At 36.3% G+C, this 27929-nt stretch overlaps 2 protein-coding genes across 2 annotated transcripts in view; one reads left to right on the plus strand and one right to left on the minus strand.

Moving 5' to 3' along the window:
• Positions 1-28: 28 nt before the first annotated feature.
• Positions 29-24454, plus strand: LOC106655121. The gene is made up of 2 exons (XM_014375343.2): positions 29-668; positions 24405-24454. The coding sequence occupies exons 1-2, from the start codon at positions 204-206 to the stop codon at positions 24441-24443; spliced, it is 504 nt and encodes a 167-aa protein (XP_014230829.2). The 5' UTR covers positions 29-203; the 3' UTR covers positions 24444-24454.
• Positions 24455-27438: 2984 nt separating this feature from the next.
• LOC106655097 (protein white) overlaps positions 27439-27929 on the minus strand; it is an 85274-nt gene continuing 84783 nt past the window's right edge. Inside the window, exon 11 of the mRNA XM_014375309.2 lies at positions 27439-27743. Within this exon, the coding sequence (XP_014230795.1) occupies positions 27639-27743 (105 nt within the window). The 3' untranslated portion in view covers positions 27439-27638. The remainder of the gene's footprint in view (positions 27744-27929) is intronic.

Below are 27929 nucleotides of genomic sequence, written 5' to 3' on the forward strand. Positions count from 1 at the left end.
TCTATTCAAAGAAAGCGATGAGTTTCAATGTCCACCAATTGCTTCATATAGCGAATAGTGTAAATAACTGGGGTCCCCTATGGGCTCATCACGGCTATCCATTCGAAAATGGGAATGGTGTAATATCACGCACCGCAAAATCAGCTAAAGGGGTCTTATTTCAAATCTGTCGAAGTCTTAATTTCAAACGATGCATTAATATCATGGAGCATCATATTCAAATTAATAATCCGGAAATATTGACGTTTTGCACGAATTTGGATGCAAAATATTCTAAAAGATCTAGTAAAATATCACCCCAGTCACCTTGTAGATATTTCGGTAAATCTAAGACAACTGATGATGAATGGATACATCAATTATCGTTAGTACAACAATCATCACGATCTTATCATCGAATGGTTAAAAATAATTGTTTATTTTCAACAAGAAACAATGTTAAATCAGACAATTCATATGCAAAATTGAAAGATGGTACACTAATTAAAATTGTCGAATTTATTATTGATTTTCTTACTAAGAAAGAGTATACTATTTACAAAAAATTAAAAACCACTGGAGATTGTTATAATCAACAGATACTTTCTGAGGAGGACTCATATTCGGCTGTTTTAACAACTGAAATTTCTTTTGTAGCAGTACATGTACAATTAAAAGACAAGAAATATGTAAGTAGTGTTGCCAACATGTTGCATTATTAGATCAAGATAATAAATTTAATTTCAATAAGTTTCAAAAAATATATATTGTTACGAATACACCCGACTTTATCTACTGTAATATTCCTTCTTCCTGCTCTATTTCATTCATTTAAAATGCAATAAATTAATAAGAATTATTACACATGAAATTCACATTATTTTTACACAACCTTTACATACATTTTATAAAGAATTTGTGTAGACCGAAGGTGATCGAGGGTAAATTGTTGAATTGTAGATATAAATTTCACGCCATTTTTACGTAAATTTTACTTAAAAAAGTTTTCGACTGATTTTTCTCGAAAAATCGTTCAGTACTTGTATATAAAATTTTTGTAAAATCCACATATATTTCATATGAAATATATGCATACTTGACGTCAATTGCATGTGCATTTCATATAAATTTTGCGCTAATTTTATGATATTTTTATGTAAAAAATTTTTCACCAAATTTTGATCGTACATTAAAAAAATAATTTTACATGAAATTTATATAAAATATAAATAAAATTTGCGTGCATTTCATGAAATATGGATGCCTATCACATATAAATTTTGCGTGAATTTTAAAAAAATTTCACATAAATTTCTCGAAAAAATAATGGTCACTGAATTCTCCTTGTAAAATCTTACACTTATTTTACATGTAATATACGTAAAATACACGTATATATCATATACAATTTATACAAACTTTACGTAAATTTCACATGTATTTCATATAAATTTTGCTCACATTTTACGTCAATTTCACGCAAAAAATTTTTTATCAAATTTCCCACGAGATATTTGGCTTTAGATAGACGTGAAATTCACATGAATTTTATATGAACTCTTCATGAAATCTATATAAAATTCACGTAACGAAATTGGACAATCTTCATGTGAATTTTACATACATTTCATGAAAAATTCTTGTATATTTCACGTACATTTCACGTAAATCGTTCATGTGAAATTCACGTGAATTTCATATGGATCCTTTCAGTAGGGTATAAATCTCGCAGATCATTTACTTGCTGAAAAAAAACCACACGAGAAATCACACGAGGAATCACATAATTTTTCCGTTATTAGCCTTTTTTTTGATTCATCGACCTGGCGCAAGCATCATTACATAAAATAAAGGGAAAATTCGTATTTCATTTTAAAATTTTGAGACTTCTATTTTAGCCAAAAGGCCGGGAAATAACAAAGCCTACCACCATGAACTGCTTAATTTTTCCCTTAGTTTTTGGACTCGGAATTTTCTCAATGGCTGTAATTTTTCGATCACCTGGCATGAATACGCCTTCGCCGAGAACGCACCCCAAATATTCAATCATCTTAACCCTGGTAGAATCCGCTTCCATAATAAGGCCATTTTTTTGACGTTTTAAATATTGTCATCGCCATTAAATGACTAATAAAAATTTCCAAAATATAGTCCTAAATATAACGATTTTTTCAATATTTCTGGTCAAATTATGGTACCAAAAAATTTGGTCAATAAATGGTTAAAAATTGGCCAAGAAATATAATTTTATATATATTTTTTAAATTAATCAGTTTGACTCGAACATTGCCAATAAAACTCCTTTTATTATTATGCCATTTGGTTCTGTAGTAAAAGGGTCTATTTATGGACAATTAAATGTCTTATATATACAATAATCGACTAAAAATATTTACAAAGATATAGGATTTATTGATAATACATCAAGATGATACAGAGATTTATTGATACTAATTACTAAATATGAATGAACGGATATTTATATTAAAATTATTCATTTATACCCCGGAATGATTTTATAAACTCATTATTACTCCAATCTTCGCTGTCAACGGAGACATCATCGTCGTCGTCTTCATCATCATCGTCTTCAGTATGGTCATCTTCATTTTCGCCAATCTTTTCACTCATCTCATCCTTGCTATTATTTTCAGCAACGAGCTTCTCAATATCCTTAATGCGCTCAACTTTATTTTGAGTCTTGGTTTTTTTGGGGATAGACACTGGCTCCGTTTTGTTCGTGTTCCATCCTACTACATTGCTCATCAAAGCGCTTAGTGCGAATCTTATTTCCTTATCAAAAACTTTGGCATTGAGTTCTTTTCTTTCCCCTTCAGTAAAGCTGCCAGATTGAAATAAAAGGATTAAAAAAATTATTTTTCATTCCTAAATATTAATTTTTCATACACACCCATTATATTTTGAAAAAATCTGGTAGAGTAAATAGGCTTTTTAGTTTTTATCGCTTGAATAGCGGTGTAACAAAGGTCAACGTCATAGCATAAAAACATTTTCAATACTTCGGTCAAAAATCTCGGAAGGGACAAAGATGGGTCCAACGAAAATTCAACAATTGAGTCCTATAAATAAAAATAATGAAATATTGATATAAATTAAAAAGGGAATACATCAATACTTACCACATCTCGACGCAAATTCGGTGTGACGTCCAGCACCGCCACTGATATCATATGTTTTTTTCTTTCCCACCTACAATCATGATCGGTCGATAATCACTCCATTACCCCCATTAGAAAAATATCAATCCTAGATCATAAAGTTCCTAAGTTACTGACCCGATTAACGAATCTCATTTTAACAAATGATTAATTATTCTTATATGATTTCTAAATATTCTAACTCACTATGTTTAATCATTATGTTTAATGAATTCAATTTTTATTATAACTTAATGATGTCAATTAAATAGAAAATAACTCCATAGAAGTATAACTACACATGGCTGTATTAACGACTCAAAATGATTATTTACAAACACAATATTACATTAAGCTTTAAGCCGAGTGCAAGAATATCAAACAATAACAGTTGTCACTATACCACAGATATCAAACTCAAGTAATCTATCAATTAATTAAATAATAATGAAATCACTAGCACTTCACGAACGAACACTAAGTCATCCTAAATATGCACTGTTTGGTATCGTTGCACTCGTCTCAACTCACTGATTTTAAACAATTCACTGTATCACACTTTTGTCAACAATTTTGTCTAATATTTTATAATAAAGATTTGGCCCGTGGAACGTGGAAAGATCGAGAATCCGAGGACGGTTGGTTTGTTCAGCCCACTCGTAAATTTTACGACCTTAGGTCAAATCAAATTCCAGCATGTACTTAGCCCACCTAAAACAATAGAGATTCTGAGAGTATAAAAAGCCGATGAACAAACCAGCAGGCCTCGCATTCTCCCTTGAACCTCCAGTTGTAAAACACAGCACACGGAGCCGTTATAAAACATAAGGAGTAAGTTCAAAAATTCATTTTCATTCCTTCACTTTTCTACTCTGCAAGCCCATGAACAACTCATGGCAAAGAGCTTAAAACAAGCTCGTCTGCTACTCTCAAACTCTCCAGCTGTATAACACGGCCCACGGAGACGTTATACAACATAACGTATGTGTTTGAATTCCTTTTCTTCCTCTGCGAGCCCGTGAACAACTCACGGCAAAAAGAACTTAAAACAAGTTCGACAGTTTCGCTTTAAAACAAGGCGAAACTAGCGCTAGAATAGCGGACACCCGTCAAGCACGTGTGCTTGACAGGTATACAGGTGTTTTCATAACACTTCAGAGCCGTGACTCGTTGCCTGTTGTGTGTGCGGCGGCTGCTACAACAGCAGAAGTATACTCAGTCCCGGGACTTCCAATATAAGCCCGCGCCGACACAAAGAGATATATGCCGTACACAGCGTTGTGGAAAGGTTGCTGCAACATGTCCGCCGCTGGCAGCGTCGTCTGCCACACGGGGGCGCGTTGTAATTTCTTTATCGACCAACTCGCTGCTGCCAACTTATGAGCTACGCGGCAATTCAATTTGATGCCGGGACGTGTAAAAACATGTTCCTACGCTGACAACAAAGTGGGAAAGAGGAAAATTAAGTAACTAAAAATAATTAACAGTGTATTAATTTATTTTCTCATATAACAACAAATAAGCATGATCAGCTATTAATGTAATAAATTCTTCGAAGTCTACGACTTCGAAGATATCATCGTTAATATGATACCAAGCATTTTTTTGTTTTATATAAGCTGTATAATGTCCTTGATTAATCGTTGTCCCATGATGGACTATTACACTTTTTAATGTAAAAACGGTATCCGATTGATCATTCCCATTTCTAAAAGGAAACAAAATTTATTTTTTGAAATAACCAAGCAATCTAAAAAAAAATTATAAAACTTACTCGAACGTATCCAAATTTAATTCACGAGTAATCTCTACGGCATGAAATAATTTTTCTCCGTTAACAGAAAATCTTTTAATTACAAAAATTAAATATTTCGGAGAATAAACTATTTTATTTTCAACTAAATGGAAAAACTCTTGATTACATCTTGAACAGTGCTGTTGCCTCATATCAAGAGTGTAATTTACGAATAAATTTTTTATATTTAATTCAAAATTGCACTCATCATCTTGGGGTAACGTTATGAACAGAATGTTTTCTTCCAGGTGAGCACATTCCTTTTCAAAGTTACAGTTTCTACATTTAGTAATTTGTTGGAATCCAACAGTAAATAAATCGTCAATGAGACTGTCTTTTGAGACCAATACAAGATCAGCTTTAATATGGTTGAAAGGACTTTGTAAAAATTCTGAGACATCCTGTTGTTGATTGGATGTAAAAGAACAATTTTTTTTCGAATCTAACAAACTCAAATTTTGTTTGAATGCCCTAGAAATAAAAAATATTATAAGAAGATATGAATAAACAATATTATTTATGTAGTTTATATAGTGCTTTTAAAACTTACATTGTTTCAGATAATATTCGAGTCTTATCACTTGCTTGAGTATTTTGTAAAAATCTACGAAGTTCGAAATAGCTTTTCAAAATAACTGAAGAACTGGGTAACATCTTTAATAGTAAAAAGTTGTACATCGGTAGAGCGAATAAAACCTGCAGGCAAGAGTTCAGCCAACACTGGTTAAGTCCAGGAGGATTTGGCAATCTTATAATGCGATTATTATCGTGTAAACAAAATTTACACGATTGTCTATTGAAAAAAAATGTTAAGCATTCTTCATGCGCTCGTCGACCACAAAATTCACACTTATAGTGAAAGATTAATTCGTCCATTTGCTTTTCACATCCGATGCATATATCACCTAAGGAAGAAGAGTTTAGAATGATAATTTCCGTCAACAAAATTCTAAATTTATCTGGAGCAAAATTTTCGTAATTGTCAATCTTACCAAGCCTTTCTTTTACTATGCGATTCATGTATTTCATAGCATGAATCACGCAGTTGTATCCATCATTTTGTCGTGGCATCTTCATCGGATTTGGAACTATCTTCCAATTTATTTTTGTTAATTTATTTTCCGAACACTTTTCCAAGTAATTTAAAAATATCTGCGGTACTCTGTCTTTTTCATCTATGTGTAATGGATCATAATGGTATACTTCTTGCGATTGGCAATCCAATACCAAAACGTAGCAAAGTAATTCGTAAATATAGGGTATGAATACGATGTCTTCAAATTCGTATGAAATTTTGTAAATAAAAAAATCTTTGCTTTTTATTTCTTTATTCCTATCATTTCCTATAATCCAAGTGCTTGTGTTCGTAGGGATGAAAGATACATTTGGCCATTTCTTTTCTTTAATATTGAGAATGCAAAAACAATCCAAAATTGATGATTCTATGAATCGTTGATTAAATAAAGTTCTAAATTCACTTAAGTAGACATAGCGTTCAGATCCAGTACGTGACCCAAAGGAATTTAAATCATCGTATTTATAATGTGCGACGATTACATATTTCTCAAATTCTGCATCTCGAGGTTGCATTAAAGAAAGATTAAAATCTATAATCGTTTGACTAGAAAAAACTTTTTCTACTTCATTCCCCGGAACTTGCAACCACAGTGGTTGTAATAAACTAATGTCTTGATTTATAGCAAGTTCAATCGCACTTGAGTTATCATTGGTTCTATCTGTGAAAAAATATTGCATAAGTATAACCATGTAATTGCCGTAATTATTCACAACCTATAAAGACGTATACTATAATTGGACGATCGCAAACAATTATACTGACCGATGGTTTCAAATTCCATAGATGTAAAATTATTTTCCTTCTTAGGTTTCATTAAATCATAGTGTTTAAATTTTTCCGACGATTTAAAGGAATCTGTGTTGATAAAAAAATTAAATAATATACCTACTAATAGACGACGTATGTTTTATTACTTACCCAGAGCTTCATGTGGCGTAGGTATTAATGTACGATTTTTTTCAGTACATTGTTTTTTTTCTTTATGTTGAATCTCACTCGACGATTTCGAGTAATCAGCTATAAAGAAGACGAGGAATAAATTTGTATAAAAATTTGCTGAGAAATAATTTTGCACGTCGATATAAGCATACGTTAACATACCTTTATCCTTTTCATTCATGTTCGGTTTATTTAAATAATTAACACGCGGTTTTCTCTTTACTTTGTAAATCGATTCTTCTTCTTTGGCCATTTTTATATGATTTATAAAATAAGTATGATCGTGAAGAAACGCCTTTTCACGAGCAACTAATTGAATATTTTCTAATGGTTTAGGATTTTTTTCTTGACTAGGAGTATTAATAGCATTAATAATCATTTCATCGCTGATTTCTTGATATGATTTTCCTTCGCGCAAATGCATTGCTAATTGAGCACCAAATAAAATATTTTTTACGGTTTCAAAGTTCAATCTATTTCGCAAATTTGTTTTTTCCAAATTCAGTTTGCTCCATACCCGTTCGGCACTCGCATTTGAATTTGGTAATAGCAGTATCGATAAAACAAAATCACATAGATCTTTGAAGCAATCCTTATTTTCTAACGAGTAAGATAAGATTTTACCCCAAAATACATCAGCTTTTCTTTCTTCAGTAATTTCTAATGTAAATTTTGTTTTTACTAACAATTTCCATTGTTCATTTATTTTATTACAAGTATTAGAAGTAACAAACTGTGGGAACGCGTTGATTAATACATCTAAAGTGTTAGCTTCATATTTGTGAAATCTTTCACTCAAAGCATTTTCGGGGTGTACGATATGTCGTTCTGAGATCTGTTTGTCATTAAAATTATTGCACCTAGCTTTTAATTCTGTACAGGCTGAAACAAGAGTTTCACGACATGCAAGGAAAAAATCTTCTCGGTCTTTTTCACTAATTTTCGAATTACTTTTATATAGTAAGCGCATGCATTCCATTCCGACGTTGACATCGCAAGGATTTTTCATTATTTTTTCGTCACTCGGATCAATTTCACTCAAATCGGTATCCATCAGGTGACTTTGAGTGACGTATAAACGAAGAATTTCATAGTATAGATCAGCCATAGGATCTCGATCCGTGGACAAAATCGGTGATACGGATTGCATCCATGCATTTACTAGAGTGAATTTACTTATAAAAAAATACATAAATTTTAAGTATAATTCTGCTAATGGATCTTGTAAAACGTTATATATTTTTTCAGCTGCATCGTCTTTTCCCTGTTCTGCCTCAAAATATTGGAGTAAAATAGTCCACCTGCGAAGCAAAGCGCGTAAACATTCTGTTACTGAAAGCCACCTTGTAAATGCCGGTTTTAAAGTATTGAGTCCATGTTGTCCGTGATCTTTTTGCGCAAAAAACCATCTGTTAAGTCTTGCAGAACTATTCGAGTTAATATAATTATATATCGACGAAATTAGAGCTTGGTACTTGGCTGGAAGGCATTTGATTGCACGTTGCGAACATAAGTGTTCGATATGGGAGTTACATTTGATGATAATCAGTTCAGGTATTAACGCCTTCAATTTAGTTGACACTGATCTGTTACTCCCCATCATAACATTACAAGTGTCCGAACAAAATGCGACGATGTTTTTTAGTTCAATATCTACAAAAGATTCGGTAATCCTATCAACAATTTGTTCAGCAGTACAATTCGAGTTTATATCTTTATACACTTTAACGAGGTCCCATATTACCTCGACGATTTTTTTACGCTCACTATCAAAATATCTTACGACAATGCATAAGGATTTCTCTAATGTAATGTCCGTACTTTCATCAATAATTATGCTGAACTTGTTTGTTTTTAAAATGTCCGTCAAACGATTTATCCAAGCAGGGGCAATAACTTTTTTTATTATATTTGTCATTCTAAATCTACATAACTTTAAATTTTTAACAATCTCTGAATCTTTCACACAATTCTTTAATGTTGGTACCAGATAATCACAAAAAAGGAATGAAATATTTCTGTCAATAAACAACAAACATAGTTGCAGTTGAGTCATGGCAACATTTTTTTCGAGTTCACTGTACGTGCCTGTTTTTATTTTCACTTTATTCACATGTTCACTACCATTAATATGTCTATTTGCTCCCTCGGCATTGATACTTGTGTTACGGCTGGAGAGCCAATTTATAATAAATAATATATATTGATTTTATTCTGGCTGGTGACAACGAGGGAAAGTATATATGATGTTATTTATTTGTGTGGAGTGGAGTAGTCGTTATTATTTGTTATAATAAATTACAATACAATATTATTCATCCATTCAGATACAAAAGTTTAACTTACACCTAGGCATACTCAACTAATTAAAAATAATATTCATAAGCCTGGTGGACGATTCTCGGTGTAGATCGTGGCTCACTCTGCAACTGGTTGGCTGGCGTTCCTGGTTGGCTGGCGTTCCTGGTTCGCTGCACTGTACTAACTGCACTAGTCCCGATTACAAATTACACTCCGCCTTAGACTCGCGGGACAATTTAATACAATACAAATACAAGAATACGATACAAGTCTGAATGATTTAACAATATAAGTCTGAATATGAAATCGCGGTACAAACTGACGTGAGCTCCGCACACCGTATCAGATGATAGTAGAATCGCGCAGAGGCCTCCGTGGGTCCTCAATATATACCACTAGATTTCGCATACAAAAATAGGAGAAAGTACCTGTCAGCACCTGCTCATCCGTGAGAATCTGACGACAGCTTTTACTAATTTTTACGAGTTTATTNGCAACGTCCGTCCCCGCTCGTTAACGCAATTTTTTTTTTTTCAATTTCATTCTCCGCGAATTCAGCTCGCTCGAACGAGCGAGAGAATGATAAAGAAAAAAAAACAACAACAACAAAGATGCAGAAATATTTGCATACCTTCTGCAAAGATGCAGTAGCAGCCAGCAGCGGTAAGAGTCGAGGAAAAGACGCGGAGAAGGGAGCGCGCGATGATTTCAAAGCCACTTGTTTTTATTATTATTATTATTATTATTCTTTCGCACTTGCACAGCGTCGTCTTTTCCGTATTGTACGTATATATACGCTGCTCCCTCTCGGCCACCCTCGCGCTGTTGTTATGACGTACACTATATATGTAAGTGCGACTAAAGGTATGCGCCCGAGCACGACGACGAGACTTCAAAAGCTCCGGTTCATTCACACCGTTGTTTATGTATACGATGATAATACGCGCAGCACACAAGACGTACTACTACTTACTACTACTATGACAAAAACTTATTTACCGGCGTCGGGCGCGAGAAGACGACGACGACGACGACGACGACGAGTGCTTCAAAAGACACAGCGGCGCGCGAGAACACACACTTATACAGCAACAACAACAACAACACACTGCAGCGTCGACGAAAACAAAAAAGCGACGAAATACACACCGATGCACGTTTCACCGTATATGTATACGACTCCGTTCGCGTCCAGAGGGAGACTGACTGTGTCAGCGTTGTGGAAAGGTTGCTGCAACATGTCCGCCGCTGGCAGCGTCGTCTGCCACACGGGGGCGCGTTGTAATTTCTTTATCGACCAACTCGCTGCTGCCAACTTATGAGCTACGCGACAATTCAATTTGATGCCGGGACGTGTAAAAACATGTTCCTACGCTGACAACAAAGTGGGAAAGAGGAAAATTAAGTAACTAAAAATAAATAACAGTGTATTAATTTCACTACTACGCAAACACTACTCGTTATGGGCTGGTAGGAAACAAATGAGCAATAAAAAAATCGCGCGTAAAATAGCTCGTTGCTTCGAGTTCAATTCTGCAAGAGCGAAAAAACGTTAACAAAGCGCAATGAGGGCTGCTTGTGTGTATAACATAGGTGGTCATAAAAAAAATACCAACACGCTAGCATATGCAGAGACCATGATTCGCTATGTTTACGTTTCTCGCTTTTGCAAAATCAAACTCGGTCCGGTGTTCTTTGTTACAGGTCTGAACAAGAGAAATTAAGAAAAATATATATGGGCTGCCGTACAACTTTGCACGTCAGCCAGATCGTATGGTTTTTAAACACATACTCATCAGAAAACTTTTTTGAAATATTGGTTTTTCATACGGGGAAATGTAAATGCAGCCCATGTAAAACAAAAGAGGTATGACATCATATTAAAGACGATGTCTTCAAAGTCATAGACTTTGAAGAATTTATTACATTTATAGCTATAGATGCTTATGTTTTGTTGTTCTATGAGAAAATAAAAGAATACACTGTTAATTATTTTTAATTATTTTATTTTCTTCTTTCCGCTGTGTTGTCAGCGAAAGCAGGCAGTTTTTACACATCCCGGCATCAAATTAAATTGCCGCGTAGCTCATAAGTTGGCAGCAGCGAGTTGGTCGATAAAGAAATTACAACGCGCCCCCGTGTGGCAGACGACGCTGCCAGCGGCGGACATGTTGCAGCAACCTTTCCACAACGCTGGCCGTACACATATACCTAGCAGACGCACACGAGTCTCTCTCCCCAACAGTCATACACTCACGCTACACCGCGGCTACTACAGTAACACGTATACACTCCGTCCCGGGACTTAAGCCCGCGCCGACGCGAACTCATACGCCGTATTCATATACTTAGCAGACACACACAAGTCACTTTCTCCAACAGTCATACACCCACGCTACACCACGGCTACTACAATAACACGCATACGCTCAGACCCGGGACTTATAATATAAGCCCGCGCCGACGCGAACTCATATACGCCATACGCATATACCTAACAGACATATACACGACGTGTTCCATCCAGGGTTGTAAAAGTTTAAATCAATTTTTATTTTAAATCCAGTTTAACTCACGAATCAATTTGATTTTGAATTAAAATGATTTTAAATCACGAATCAATTTTGTTTTTTGATTTAAATCATTTCAAATCACGAATCAATTTTGATTTTTGATTTAAATGATTTCAAATCACGAATCAATTTTGATTTTTGATTTAAAATCATTTTAATTCACGAATCAATTTTGATTTTTGATTTAAAATCATTCTAAATCACGAATCAATTTTGATTCGTGAATTAATCTTGATTTAAATCATTCATGATTTAAATAAAATTTCAGGTCTCCAGTTTCTATGAATTGTTCATGCTCCAGGTATTAAAAATAGCCAAGAGTGAACTTCTCGTATACATTATAGCTCTTTTAAGCTTTTTAGGCTTCAGGAGATTAAAATAAATCAGACCGGACTTCTCCAGGATGTTATGGTTCTGTTGGGTTTCTTGGCCCTCAGATGAGTTATTGAGGTATACAATGGTTTTCTCTAGGGAGTTTGAATCCTTTTGAGCTTTTCAAGTTTCGAATTCTCTAAGTATATTTATATTTTCCTGTTTATGTAAGAGTTTTTCAAGCACTTAGAAAATTTAGTTATTTTCATATTAAAGGTTTCGTAATCAACATTTAAATTATTCTTGGCAAATATTAAATTTTTATTCTCTCATTGATCCTTTATATTTTGGATATAAAAAAAAAAATAACGTAAAACTTATTGATTCTTCATTTGTCAATGGGACTATATTTTTACTTCAACAAGGAGACCTTTCCAACCTCAGATTACAGATCTTTCCCAAAATTTTTTTGCGGTTTCCTGGTACCTAATCGGAGCAGACTTCTCCGAGATGTTACTGTTCTTTTGGGTTACTCGGGCCCCTGATGCATAAAAGCGACACAGAAGTTTCATGTCTATGGAATTCTCGAGTCCCAGGTGGATAAAAAGCCAAAAATAAGATGATTTAACAATATTTATTTCTTTGGGGTTACCGAGCCTCAGGTAGGTAAAAGAAGTAAAGAATAGACTCCTTCAGATAGTTTTAATTTTTTTGGATTGTTTTGCCCGCCCCCCCCCCCCCCCCCCCCCNCCCCCCCCCCCCCCCTCCCCCGTGGGTATCATTTTGTGACTTTTAATCTAACTATCTCGGAGATAATAAAAATTTAATATTTGCCAAGAATAATTTAAATGTTTATTACGAAACCTTTAAAATGAAAAGAACTAAATTTTCTATAAATAAAAGAGCTATAATGTACACGAGAAGTTCACTCTTGGCTATTTTTCATACCTGGAGTATGAACAACTCATAGAAACTGGAGACCTGAAATTTAATTTAAATCATGAATGATTTAAATCAAGTTTAATTCACGAATCAAAATTGATTCGAAATTTAGACTGATTTTAAATCAAAAATCCAAATTAATTCGTGAATTAAAATGATTTTAAATCAAAAATCCAAATTGATTCGTGAATTAAAATCATTTAAATCAAAAATCAAAATTGATTCGTGATTTAAAATCATTTAAATCAAAAATCAAAATTGATTCGTGATTTAAAATTGTTTCAGTCAAAAATAAAAATTGATTCGTGAATTAAAATAGTTTTAATTCATAAATCAATTGTATTTATGATTCATAGCGTCTTTTAATTCATTATTTTACAACCCTGGTTCCATCTATTATTCCAACGTACTCATAAGCAACAGTTTCGAATATAACAAAAATGAACTCCTAGACTATTTGAGGTAAAGCTCAAAGTCTGAACAATTGATTAAATAACTACAATTAGTTATAACATCGGATTACTATTTAACTCATCGTCGAACATCTCAAAGTTTTAAACTGTTTCAAATGGTATCTTCAAATCATATATTTCTCCCAACTGGATCGTTGAACTTACAGCTATGTACTCCATTAATCCTTGCTGTTATTTTAATGTTTATATCTTGCCTGATCCCTTTGATATCCATTTTAATTTCTTTTACTTCAACAACCATTTTAATTATTAAATTTGAAATGTGATTATTACTCGAGGACGCTGAAACAATACGAATAAGTAGAATTAAAATAAGTACGTAAAATTAAGATTGACACCATTTGGGAATTGTACCTTGAAGTCCAAGCCCAGAATAACCAATATTTGAGTCAGCTGATGATTCGAATAGAAGAGGCAGTTTGCAAGTGCTAGATGCGTGCATTTCTGCTTGCTCGGGTGATTCATCTTTTAGTGAGCCTTTTGGAGCTGAATTCTTTAACACATTCTCAGTATTCGGCTGCTCTACAATTTTTGAACCTAAAATATGTAAATATATTATAATTGAATTTTTGTACACGAAAACTAAATTTATTTTAAATTTTACCATTGACTGATTTTTTGAAGCAGCTTGAAATTGAAGAATTAGAATTCTGAGACGTACTTTTTGTGTTTGACGGCTGTTGATTTTTTGAATCTGAAAAAATTCCAATTGAAGAAATGGTAAAATTTAAAATGGACTTGATTTTGTTGAGTTATAAGTAATTTATGATAAATTTTACCATTGACCGAATTTGAAATATTTCTAGATTGATTATTCCTTTTTTTGCTCATGACAGGTGCAGTTTCAGACAAGCCAATTTTTCTTTGATCCGATTTGACCTTTTCTTTGATTTGAATTTCATTGGCGTTTTTGGGAATTTCTGTTGTAACTGAAAAGAAAAATACAACGATAATTAATCCATAATTTTTAAATTAATAATAGAACACATATATTTATAAGAAATATAGATGTTTCACATCAATACCCATAGAATTACTCAAAGCGGACATTGTTTCTTTCATTTTTTGAGCTGGTTTAATCAAGAGAGATTGCTTCATTTTCATCACTGCTTTTTTTCCACTTCATTTGAATTTCGATCTGATTTCATGGTCAAAACTGTATCTTCAGTATTTAAAAGTTTCAATTTCTCGTTTGCCTCGTCCATATTAGCTGTAATTAAATTTTTAACAATTATATAGACTTATGTGAGAATAACTTTGTAAATGAAGTACTCACCTGCTTTTCCTCTGATTTTTATCGAATATTCTTTCTACTCTGATAAAGCTTCAAATTGGAATTTTAAATGGTCATTATACATTTCCCAAGATTCGTTGGAGTAAGGTGGAGGAGGATATTTCACAAACATCTTCTTTTTTTTATTATTCCACGCCATCCACTACGAACAAACAATGTCGATACTTTTATTGCGCGGCTTTCGCCCAGCCCTAATAATTTCGACAATGTGGTATGGATATGTTAGAAGGTACGTCATATCTGCAGCCATTTACAAATCTAAGAAAATGATAAAAAAAGATTCTTAGCATTATCTATAAAGATCACGATACGAAGCACTGCACGAGCGGCAAAAAGTCGAAAATGAGTTGTTTACATATTCATGCACTAACGTGTGTAGGAAAAAGTGCTCGTTTATGGCGCACGAGCCTATTATGGCGCATGCTTATATTAGAACAATTATACTACGTCCTCGCTCATCTACATTACCAGTCTGTAGTCGTCCCTTTACGGCTTACGCATCACGAATTTTTAGAGTACCTGCAAGAAAAACTTCCCTTGGCTCGACGGTAGGGGCCCTGTACGCTCTCTACCTCCGTTCCGTTACCTCGTAGCTTCAGTTTCTTTTTCGTGCACGCACAGGCAACACGAGTTTTTTTTGTATCCGCTGCAACATGGGTCATAAGAAGAAGAAGCAACGAGAAATTGAAAATCCCGTGGAGAAGCTTCAACGACTGATGAAGAAGGTCAAAAGTATCAACAAACGTATGGCAACCGTCCAGGAGAAGCTTGTTCCTGATCAGGCTGGAGGTTAAGTCGAAAAGGGCGAACTTACGAACGCAGATAAAAATTCAGAAAACGTTCCACACAACGACCAGGGCGACCGCCGGGACGGAGATTCGATAGCGAGCGACCTCGACAAGGTGGAAGGAGCTGACGATGAGGATGAAGAGATGGACGATTGGTCATTAGTTGTAGGTAAAAAAAAAAAAAAAAAAATTTCTATTGTACAGTCGTATAGCAATATGGCGGCAGTGCGCATTGCGCCGCTCGCGTTTTCAAAAAGTGATGCGTGTTCGAACGTATGTCGAGACAGCTCGTTGTTGTTGCGTGTGTTCGGACGTGTGCCGATACGTTGCGTGCTATTCACGTGCTCGGGCGTTGCACAGACGATGTACCGAGATGTCCTACAAACTTTTTTCTTATTGAAATTACTTATGCGCTCATATGTGTTTATCATGCTTACTTATAAATACGAGTGTCTGCTCGCGAGTTGTGACTACACGAGTGGTAGTTTATTGCTTCGCATTCCTAAAATACACAGAGGTTGTGTCCGTACGAGTGACGGAACAGCATTTACTTCTCCTTTCGTTAGAGACGAATTAGCCACGGTCCTACTCTTTACTCTTTAGAGAAGGTGTATGTTCGCGTGACACAACCTTTATGACTGATGCAATTGAGTCTAGTGTCATACTTACTAGCATATTTTTCACAGATCGGAGATGATCCATCCAATTCAAAGACGCAGAAGCTTGCCGTAAGACCCGATTTGTTGAAGATTTGGAAATACTATTGCAGAGAGGGGATGAAAAAAGAGACAGAGGAGGCTCTCATTGAAAAATACGCTTGCGTCGAGGAGTTTGCTGCTCCAATGCTCAATCCTCAAATCGTTAGTGCCATGAAAGAATCTGCTAAGACAAGAGACAAGTTCATGGCATTTATACAGAAAGTCGCGGGCCTCAGCCTCTTGATAATTGGATCCTTAATGACTCAGATTTATGAGCACAAGGATGAGGGCTTGGACATTGTCGACATATTAATTCCACTGAACGATGCAGGAGATTGTTTATCGCTTATTATTAATAAACAATCGAAAAATAGAAAAGCGTTCATTGAACCAGACCTGTCAAAGGAGACAATCACCGCTCTCAAAGATACGCAGATTGACGAATATCTGTTTGAAATGATCTGTCTACAAAGATCAAGGAAATGAAGGCCTGATCTAAGGAGGGAGAAGGTCTTTTGAAGACTTCACAGCCAGTCACAGACACAGCCACTCGTGCTTTAAACCAATCAACCCCATACTCGGGACGTCGGGGTGTGGGATCTACCAGTACAAGAGGACGTCAGAGACAACGGCTGTCATTTAGAAGCAACCAGCAGTTCACAAACCAGAGAGCCCAGGTCCCTCGAGGAAGAGGCGGTTGGACCAACAGGAACTCAACTGCGAGATATTAGCTGTAGGTGGTAGACTTAAAAATTATAAAAAGAAATGGCTACAATGAGAAAAAAAGCCCTTACTTGAACTTCATTTTAGGTTAAATTGGGGTTTTATTTGCATTTGTAACGCCCTTAAAATGACCTTGAAAAAAAAACAAAATACATCTTTCAACGTAAAATTTTGTGCTCTTTTCAAATCTGCAATAAAAAATGGGGGTTCCGTTTGAAAAATCGATTTTTAGGTCGCTGGTGCTTGAAGGTTTCGTTCAAGGTCAAATTCAAGGTCACCATTGGATTTCTCATCAAAAAATACGTCGGATATGATGTTTTTGATTTTTTTGCTACGCTTATTATGCAAAATTTTCAGGTGTCTCCATACTTTTGCCGCACCCTGTATATTAAATACCATATCGGGTTACAAAAAACCAATCTGTGGCACTCCCCCGAGAAAACTCTCGAATACTCATTTTAAAGATGAAAAGAGCATGGCTGCAGCCATTGACGAGCTTGTTAAAAAAGGAGTTGTCCAACAATGTGACGCTTGCGAGGATCAGTTTTCGTCTTCTTACTTTTTAGTCAAAAAACCGAATGGCTCAAGCCGATTTATTTTGAATTTAAAAACATTTAATAAGTATGTCGAAAAATCTCACTTTAAAATGGAGGATATGAGAACCGCCATTGAGCTTATCTTTCCAAATGACTATGCTGTGTCAATCGATCTCAAAGACGCGTTTTTCATGATTCCGCTTGATAAGGAAAGCAGGAAGTTTACGCGTTTTAAATTCAAAGAAAAAATTTTCGAGTTTCATTCTGTTCCCTTTGGATTATGCGCCATATATTTTTACAAAAATAATGAAGGTTGTAGTCAAATATCTCCGCGAAAGAGGCTTCACCTCAGTTATCTATTTGGACGACATTCTGTGTATTGAGAGTTCTTACGAGGACTGCCTTAGAAACATAACAAAAACAAAAGAGCTTTTAAGAGCTTTAGCTTTTATAATAAATGAAGAAAAATCTGACAAGGAACCAGTCCAAAGAGTTAAATATTTAGGTTTAATTATTGATACTGTGAGATATTGTGTCAAATTGCCAGCATATTGAAAAATAATATAATAGGAAAATTAATTGCAAGTTGTCCAGCGGTTGAATACGCGTGGCTACATACCAAAGAGTTGGAGAAAGAAAAAGTATTTTAATTATGTTTTAATAATTATGACTATGACAAAAGATTTGTCTTACCGGATAATATCAAGAATGAGCTGTTATGTTGGAAAGGCAATATCCACAGAGTTCACCTTATTAAAGACAATAATTTTCAAATGACAATATACACAGACGCTTCTCTCAGGGGTTGGGGAGCCACCGATGGAGGGCGAGATATACACGGACATTGTTCTATCGAGGAACGAAAAAATCATATAAATCTTTTAGAATTAATGACAGTAAAAATCGCGCTAATCAAATTAGCTTCTCATATTCGAAACTCGCAGATCTTATTGAGAATCGATAATACGACTGCTCTATCATATGTAAACAAGATGGGAGGTATAAGATCGGATAGACTGGGCAAATTATCGCGCGAAATTTGGCTCTGGGCTGAGGCAAGGGATATCATTTTATTTGCTTCATATATCCCGTCTAAAGAAAACGTTATAGCAGACAGACTATCGCGAATGGATAAGACTGATATCGAATGGGAGCTGAACGATAATTATTTTCAAAAAATTATAGACGTTTTCGGAATACCGGAGATTGATCTGTTCGCATCGGGAAAAAATAAAAAATATACAAAGTTTATTTCTTGGATGCCTCACAGTGAAGCTACAGCAATAGATGCATTTACCGTAAATTGGTCAAATCATTATTTCTACGCCTTTCTTCCCTTCGTCTTAATAGCCAAAGTTTTGTCAAAAATTAAAAAAGAGAGTGCTTCTGGTATTATTGTAACTCCTCTATGGAAAAATCAACCGTGGTTTCCACTATTTCAAAAGCTTGCCATAGATGATCCAATAGTAATGGGTCCCGACTTGAATATGCTATTATCTCCTTGCAGAGAAATCCTCGCTCGAATACATTACCACCCACCCTTTCGATTTAGATTGAAATGCCAATCCCCATAGTAGCAAGATGAATTTAAAATTGATGCTACTCTGAAATCTGAAGCTACGAGGCAACGGCACGAAGGTAAAGAGCGTACAGGGCCCCCTACCGCCAAGCCGAGGGAAGTTTTTCGTACAGGTACTCTAAAATTTCATGATGCGTAAGCAACACAGGGACGACTACAGACTGGTAATATATTCGAGTGAGGACTTCGTATAATTACGATTGAACTTCACTTGGTAAGTTCGTTTAATCGTTCAATTATACAATTTTTTGTGTAAAAAGTATGCCGGCATAATCTATGACCATCAAATAACTGATTTCCTACAAAAAACGATGAAAAAATCCATTTAGCACAAAAATTTAAGTAAAAATAAAAATTCATCCATTTTGTTACAATTTTATGATTCGCTCGCCTTGTAAGTATGGAGCAGGAAAGAGAGAGAGAGAGAGACGAAGCATTGTACATTTCTGCACCTACTCACCAGTTTCAATACCACAGCTAAGGACTAAGGACTAAGGATGAAGTGAAACGTAATCAGGTACACTTGCAAATATATGTTTTTTTTAATATCTTTTCTTTTTCAGGAAAAGTTTGTCAAACAAACAAAACAAAATATACTGTATTTTTTAAGCCTTATGGCCGTAATTTTTCAGTTCGTTTAGCTGTTATGGAATAAGTAAATATTGTAAGCATTTCGATTGCATAGACGTTAAGAGTTTGATGCTGAGATATGCGAAGACGGAAACCAATGATTCTTTTATATATTTATGAATTAACCTGAGAATTAAACCTGAGAATATTAACATCAGAATTGTTTGGCTCTTTTTTGCACACACCGTATATATAAGTCCAACACTCTTTACATCTTCCGTAAAAATTGAAGTATTTGTAATCACACCTTGAATAGCCTTGAATAGTGGAGTGAGACAAATAATCTGTTCCCGGAATTTCAATCGGGTTTCAGGAGGGGCAGAGACTGTCAAGATAACATATTCACCCTGTCTACAATCATTCAAGCACAGTTGCAGAAACCCAAAGCTAAAACATACGTTGTCTTTGTGGACTTCAAGAGAGCTTTCCCCTCTGTCAACCATGCCCTGCTATTCCAGAAGCTGTGCCGCATGGGCGTGAGTGACAAATTTCTGCAATTTCTTCACAAGCTATATACGAGCGCAAAAATGGCGGTAAAAAATAAGTACAGTAAAACGAACTTGATGGACATCTCTGAGGGATTGCTCCAGGGGGAGGTTGTGAGCTCCACACTATTTGACCTATTCATTGCGGACCTCGAAGAATACTTACGAAAAAAAGACATAAGAGGAATAACGATCAAGCAAAACACAGACATACTCTTGTTGGCATATGACGATGACATATCCATCACGCTTGAGACACCAGCAATGGTGAAAAAAACTCTCAAAGCGTTGGAATCCTATTGCTTATTGAATAAACTTACAGTCAATATAAGGAAAACAAACATAATAATTTTCAAAAAAGGCTGCGCAAGCAAAGAAAATCCAAAGTTCTACTTTCAAAAGAAAGAGTTAGAAATTGTGAATAAATACACATACTTAGGAATCGACTTTACAAAGAATAGCACATTTGAAACTGCAGCAAGAAGCATAAGGAAAAAAGGCAGCACTAGCCGCAAACCCTGTGGCCGCCCTAATAAACCGCACCGAAATGAACTCATGGTCGCAAATAAACAACCTTTTCGAATCGCTTGTGGCCTCAACCCTTTATTATTCGAGCCATATATGGAGCATCCAGTACTTGCCATTACTGGAGCAATTTCAATGCAGGTTTTTCAAGAGAGTATTGGCTCTCCCTGACTGCACGCCTGGATATGCTGTGCGCCTAGAAGCCAGAAGAGAGCACATATCAGTGAAAATACTGAAACTCACGTTCAATTTCACCTGCCACGCAATAGGATTGGAGCCGAACAGATACCCGAAAATATGTCTGCAAAAACTCATAGAGAATCACAACAACAATAATAATAAAAGCAATTGGGTGACCCAAGTGAACTCTATATTCTTGGAGCCCATGGGCGAATTGAACATCTGAAAAAACTTGAATCTTCTCTCCAGCGCCAAGGCAAGGAAAAGTCTAATCAAGAAATATGCACAGCACCTGCGAAATAAAGACCTAGAGAGAATGGAGAATTCTACCTCCCTCTTGATCAATAACTGGATACCAGTTCGCTGTAATGCTGACTCCTACCTGTCCAGAAACTGTCCACTCAAACTAAAAAAATTCATGGCTCAGTTGAAACTAATTAACATCCATTCAGCAAGAGTTATACTCAAAAAAGCAAGCTATAAATTTGAAATCAACTGCACATGCCACTACTGCAACATCGACAACGTCAGCATCTTGCATTGGCTCTTTGACTGCAGTGCTTTCAAACAGGAAAGGGAGGAGCATCACATAAGGTCATGTGCCCACAGTTACAGGGTGGACACAGAGTACTACATGAACAACCCAGCAACTCGAGATATAAAACTACTCAAGGAATTTTTCATATATGTTGTGAGCTGCTCAGCCTTGTCACAGCATATTCTTAAAACAAGATAGCCAAGACACTAATCTCAAAACAATACATGTAAATGTACATACTTGCATAAGCCCTAAAATTATATTAACTCTTGTAAGGAAGTAGACGGCCAGTACAAAGTCCGGCGGTACTTCTTACTTTTATCCGTATCCTGACCCTTACCGAGAGAGAGAGAGAGAGAGATCCGAGTATCGCGAGCCCGGTATGAAACTTGGATCGGCGCCGTTTACCAGAGCGCCGAATCCGCAGCGAGAGACTGTGCGAGCACTCTGTGCTGGTCTGCGCTCAGCGACGCTACTGCTGTGGTTCTGTATCAAGTTCGGTTGTGTTGTGTGCGTGCGAGCTACCTGCTGCGAATCCATCACCGCCTGGCTTTCCTCTCGTCTGCCCTCGCTTTTCTGCAATCAATTTGGCCTGTATCACCTGCCCAATAATCAGCGTCAGCAAATGTAAGTCGCCTACACCTCTCTCGCGTGCATGCGCCATATATTGTATTATTGTGTAGGCTCGATCTCTCTCGACGTCGTCCTCGTCTAGCCCCGAACTTACGATCGCCGTATCTGCCGTGTCTAGCCGCGGTGGCCTAATTTCGTGTGATTATTGTATCGGGAGAATATCCTATGTCGAACGCATGTCCAAAGGCCGTATTTATAATCCGTCGATTCATTATTAATGTATGATATATTCAGGCGTCACATGCGTGACTGGCGCCCTTTCTTACAATAAATTAAGCCCAATTATCATTGTTATTTTTTACATAATCGAGTGGATTCTTTCGACACCCTGACTTTTCTCTTCTTTTTACAGCACATGAAGATATCGCCGAACTATTTACTCGCGTCCCGAGGGTAAACGATTACACTCTATGAGACTCACCTTGTAAAGCCAGTAAAGGCAAAAACAAGTTAAAAATAAATTATTAATTAGTGAACTATACCGACATAGCAACCATGTCTGATCATAAATTTCTCTACAAATTTTTGAAGACCAATTTCTTGGTGGTAAACGTCTTTTTTTGGTTTTATTTTCATAAATAAGCTTCGAGTTAGATTTATGATAAAGTAGAAAGGCGCACAATTGCTTGGATTCATGTTTTCTTTCTTATCTATTCTCAAATTATTTTTTAAAATGACACAATTTCCGTGTTCATCTTTTAATTCCTCATCTAATTCCAAAAAACTATGATCACTTTGTTCGCTAAATGAAGCAGTAACATCACTATGAGAACTATCAACATCACTCACAAAATTATCTGCATCTTCACTCGCGTAATTAGCTGCATCATCATCATGGCTACGTACTACAGGAAAACTATTTTTGGAGTCACGTTCCACTTTTTTTTCATTTTTTAATCTTTCAAGTAGCCCATATTTATTTTGTAACGCTTTCAAGTACAAATTTTTCCTATTTTTTTATTATCTCTTCTTGCCACACGGGTCTAACCTCTTTTTCTAAGTTTCCATCCGAACAAAATATTGGCAACGATATTAATACTTTGTAAATATCTAAATCAGAAACAGCTGCTTTTCGAGGCATAATGATTAATTTTAATAGTTTCGTTAATTTAGGTACAAGCAACAAAGAGCTATAAATAAACGTGATATTGACAGTCTTGGAAAGTGATTGAGGATAAGGGACGTGACGTCTCTCACTTGAAGACTGTGGGGACTACAATTTGCTTTCCACAGAGTACGTCTTTTGATGAATTTTTGTCTGAAGCCGCATTCATCAGAATGAAATAAATTATTCAACATTTCATCACTTATGTCATGCATAACTTCCTCGTCCACACCAGCTTCTGAAATGCACAATTTTTCATCCATGCCTAGAAAGGAACCGATTTCAACACCAACCCGAACTTACTTTTGCACAAACATACAAGTTGAGAGGTTAAGAAAAACATAGAATGTTAACTTACTTTGAAATCTAGCTATGAAGTTTTCTTAGGTCCAGGTGGTAAGCAGATTTTTTGTAAAATCATCCATCTTTTTCGTTTAGCACTAAATTTGAATTACTGGTAAAAATTTATTCACTGATGTCTGCCGACATATACGTCACCGGTTGCGCACTGCGTTTGTCTTACATATACCGCGTCGAATCAGTAAACGTTACCGGCACCTGACTATAGAGCGCTCTACTGAAAAGTTTGGTAGTGGCTACTAAGTCGCTGCTTTGGGGTGTTTACTGAGTCGGCTTCAGTACTCTTAACAGTGATCGGTTTTGCAGTGTATAGTAGATTTGGTAATAGGAATTATTTCATCAGAGGCAAGACTAGAATGCTCATTGCTTCTGAAACTGTGACTCACATTGTGAAGAACATTTTACAGTCGACACCCGCTATTCGTGGTTAATTGTTTCTAAAAAAGTACCACGAATAGCGAATCCTGCACGAATACCGGGTCCGTTTTTACATTAGTTTATATGGACAAAAAAAGTATCGTACTATGTCATCATTTTATACCAAATTTTTATGTCGCTATAGCTTTGAGGTTATTTTCAAGGTCAATTTAAAGTCATTATTGGATTCCTCGTCAAAAAACACGTCCAATATGGGCATTTTGATTTTTTTTCTCCGCATATTTCGCCCAATTTTAGGAGGTTCTCATATTTTTGTGACACCCTGTATATAAAAATTAAAATTACAATACCTCTGCTACGCAATATTAGTCAAATAATAATGTGAGCCGTGGAATTTTCCAGGAGCAAGGCGTTTTTGGCCGCGTGTGTGGCCTTGTCTAAGGCAGAGTGGGAACATTGCAGCAAGCGAGAGACATCGCGCTGACCACCTATCGACAGAGGTTGAGTCGACGAACGAGAAGTGTCGTGGACCCGATATCCAACCGGACTCGGACATAACCTCGCCCCACAGCAACGAGCAGCCAGCAGGCATGGCATCGCAGAGTCGCAGCGAAGACGTCGTAAGCGTTTAGTAATTTGTATTATAATCATTCTTGGTCGGTCGTGTGTGTGCAGAGTGTAGCGTATTGTACGTCACTGTGTGTGTGTGTGTGAAATAGTACGTCGCGAATAGGTTAAGTCGAGTGTAGTATTTGTCATTGCGTAGTAAGTCGTCCGAGGCGAGTGAGTCGCTTTTGCGTCGCGCGCGTTCGTGTGTCGATAATCGGCTATATTTGCATTCGAGCAGGGCACGTGTTACGAGCCTGTGATTCCCCTTGGACTTTTTCGTGATATTAGGTTTCGCGTACAGTGACGCGGAGACGCGCGAGTGCAAGTGAGCGGCACGATATCGGAATTCGAGCCGAGAGAGCGTTGTGACTCGACGGTTTCCCCTTGGACTTCGTCACGCGAGTACCCTTACGGTCATTGGACGTCACTTTGCGGCGATTGTTGATATTGTCGTGGTAATTAAACGCGATTGAGTAGTAATTTAAGAATCTTTGCTAATTAATAGAAGAATAATAACTTTGACTTGAATAAATAAATTAGTGACTTTGATTTAACGTAATTCCCTCTTGTGGTCATTTTGCGAACCTTTTCCAACCTTTTCAGCACGGAATCGCCGACGCTCGAGGCACACTTGGTGGAAGGCTCGACCCCCTTTTGAGGTAAGACGACCTGATAGGCTAACCGGAGCCTCAGTAACAAATAATTAGACTGCAGGGCGAGCACAGGCTACCGCCCAGACCCTCGCACGTCACAATGGCGCCCAACGTGGGGCACACGGGGCCTTATTAATCGAATTACTCAATTTAAAGTGAAATTACTTTGAGCTAGAAATTTCTCAGAATTTCCACCAAGTGTCGAGCTGAATTTCGGAATTGTTCACGTGCGTATCGAAGTGAGTGAGAATAAAACACACCGACCAAGACAACGAATTGTAAGTAGTATTAAGGATTGATTATCGAAATTTGTATATTACTCATAGGGCCTTGGACTTCGTGATCGCGAACGCGTGCTCTATCGAGTTGAGTTGTTGAAAGTACCGGTTTGTAACGATCAATTCAGCAAGCTTATTCTCATTTTCATTCATTTGCACACCTTTTCGCATCATTTTATTTGGACCAGTACCCCTAAGACTTTCCGTGGCTAGGTTCTCCTAATTTCACCTATCGGGAATCGAATCTTAGTCGGTACTCAGCTGTGGCAAAGAAGCAGACAGATAATACCAAACAAAGCAGATTATTGCACTTGGACGAGAATCGAGATTCGAGCCTACCATAGGTGATTCAATACTCAGCGATACCACCAGACGAGTAGGTACCACGGCCGAGGTAACGCCGTTTCCTTGTTAAAATTCTGATATTGACGTATTTGAATAGCCGTCCCGATTTGATCTGACGTAGAAACCTTGGTTTATTCTTTTCCCTTACTCGGTACCCGCGAGGATGAATGTTCCGGAGACTTGGGTGCAAGCGACATCGCGCTTAACGACACCGTTAGGGAGAGCCCGTCGTAAGCTCGTCCGAGAGGTTCCCCTATTCCCTCTCGAAACCGTAGTTGATAGATTGCGTGCAATGCAAGTAAGTTACAAGAGATTGAGTCAGTGATCTGCGATCGATTAGTTCGTGCCGAAGCGAAAATTGAATTCCCTGACGAAGAGATTCCTTGGAGTGAGATGTATGATGAATTACCCGACGCAATGGCTTTTGGTATCAGGGGTAAACCCATAAAAACCGAGCGTCCGTCCGAGCGAGCGCAACTTTGGTAGTATAACTGCCTATACAGCGTCGGTTTGCGCTACGCGCTGTGATTGGCTGCCGCGCCAACTACATAGAACTGCTTTCTGCTGCTGCCCGCTGCCGAAACTCGACGCACGTATCTCTTTCTCTCTCGCTCTCGCACGCGCGTATGGCTGTGTTTAGGTATACGCACGAGGCAACGTAACAACATAAGCAACCGCAGTTAGCTTAGCTCACGGGATCGACTGCGTTGAGATATCTTTCTCTCTCTTGCTTATGCGTATACGATCATACATAAAATACGTATGTGCTGTCTATGGATATACGTCGCGAGACTACGCAATATCATGCACGTTGTAAAATCTGATATTGATTAATGCATGTATTTATACGTGTCTACGAGCGTGTATCATCTTAACCCATTAACGCACAAAAGTGCAATTTTGGGCATGAATTTTCTATTGTAAAAAAATTATAGATAAAGTTGAAATATTTCTTGAAAATCCATACCCAGGGGTTTTTGAGTATGCTCTTTCAGAATCCAGTATTATTTTTGCGATAAGTAAACATTATCATCGTTTCTTTTGCAATTAAAAAAAAACGTGGTTTTTTGGCTTAAAATTTTTTTTCAAAGTCCATTTTCTACCTTGTCTTGCCTTCGGAGGGTTCCCATATCACCAGAAATCGTGCATATTTTCTCTGAACCTTCCAAAAATGCGCTGCTGCGATTTTTATTTAGCCCCTATATTTCTAAAATGGCGAATTTATACCGGAGTTTAATGTTTCACATCTTGCAGCTGTTCATAAACAGCTGATTTTTTTTTAAATTTCTTCAATTTTAAATTTATTTTTCGTTTAAATTTTTCATTGGAAATCACGTTTCCAAAGTAAATTTTTATCCAATTATTTATTGATGAATTATAATATAAAATTAGAGTGCATTGAGGGGTTGTTGCTCAGTATTTTTTAATATCTTCATATAGAAAGAATCAACACCAAATGGCAGCTCGGTGTCACCCAAACTTAAGATATATAAATCTTAATCAGGAAAAATATGGATAAAAAGAATGATGTGTGTAAAGTGTAAAAAAATAAAAACTTAAAATATTTTTTTATTTATACAATTTTAACTCATTCATCCTCGTTCAACGTTTGAATTTTATACAGTCACCAAAAATTTTTTAATGGATAATCTGATTTTTATTTAAGTAACAAAGTAGAAAGTGTTGATTGTACGAAGCTTTGATCGAGTAATTATTCTTCTTATGCACTTCATCATGGATGACTGAAAAATTCAGCTTTTTCTCCGAAATGTTTTGAAAAGTAGAGCAGTAAAAGCCAATGTTCTAAAAGCCAATATAAGAAATACTAATGCACATACATCCATCCAAAAGTGTTCCTGAAAATATTTTTATTTTAAATATTGAATATAATATTTTGGAAAAACTGTATATTATAATATGAATGAATAATTTATTGGTTAATTTATATTTATTGTTTTATAGTTTTTGTTTATTTATAAATATTGAAAATTGAATGTTTAATTTAATAAAATAAGTAATAACTTTATCTGTTCGAGCAATCA

Source organism: Trichogramma pretiosum, unplaced genomic scaffold (genome assembly GCF_000599845.2).
Source record: "Trichogramma pretiosum strain Unisexual culture from Peru unplaced genomic scaffold, Tpre_2.0 scaffold8, whole genome shotgun sequence".
Taxonomy (NCBI): Eukaryota; Metazoa; Arthropoda; class Insecta; order Hymenoptera; family Trichogrammatidae; genus Trichogramma; species Trichogramma pretiosum.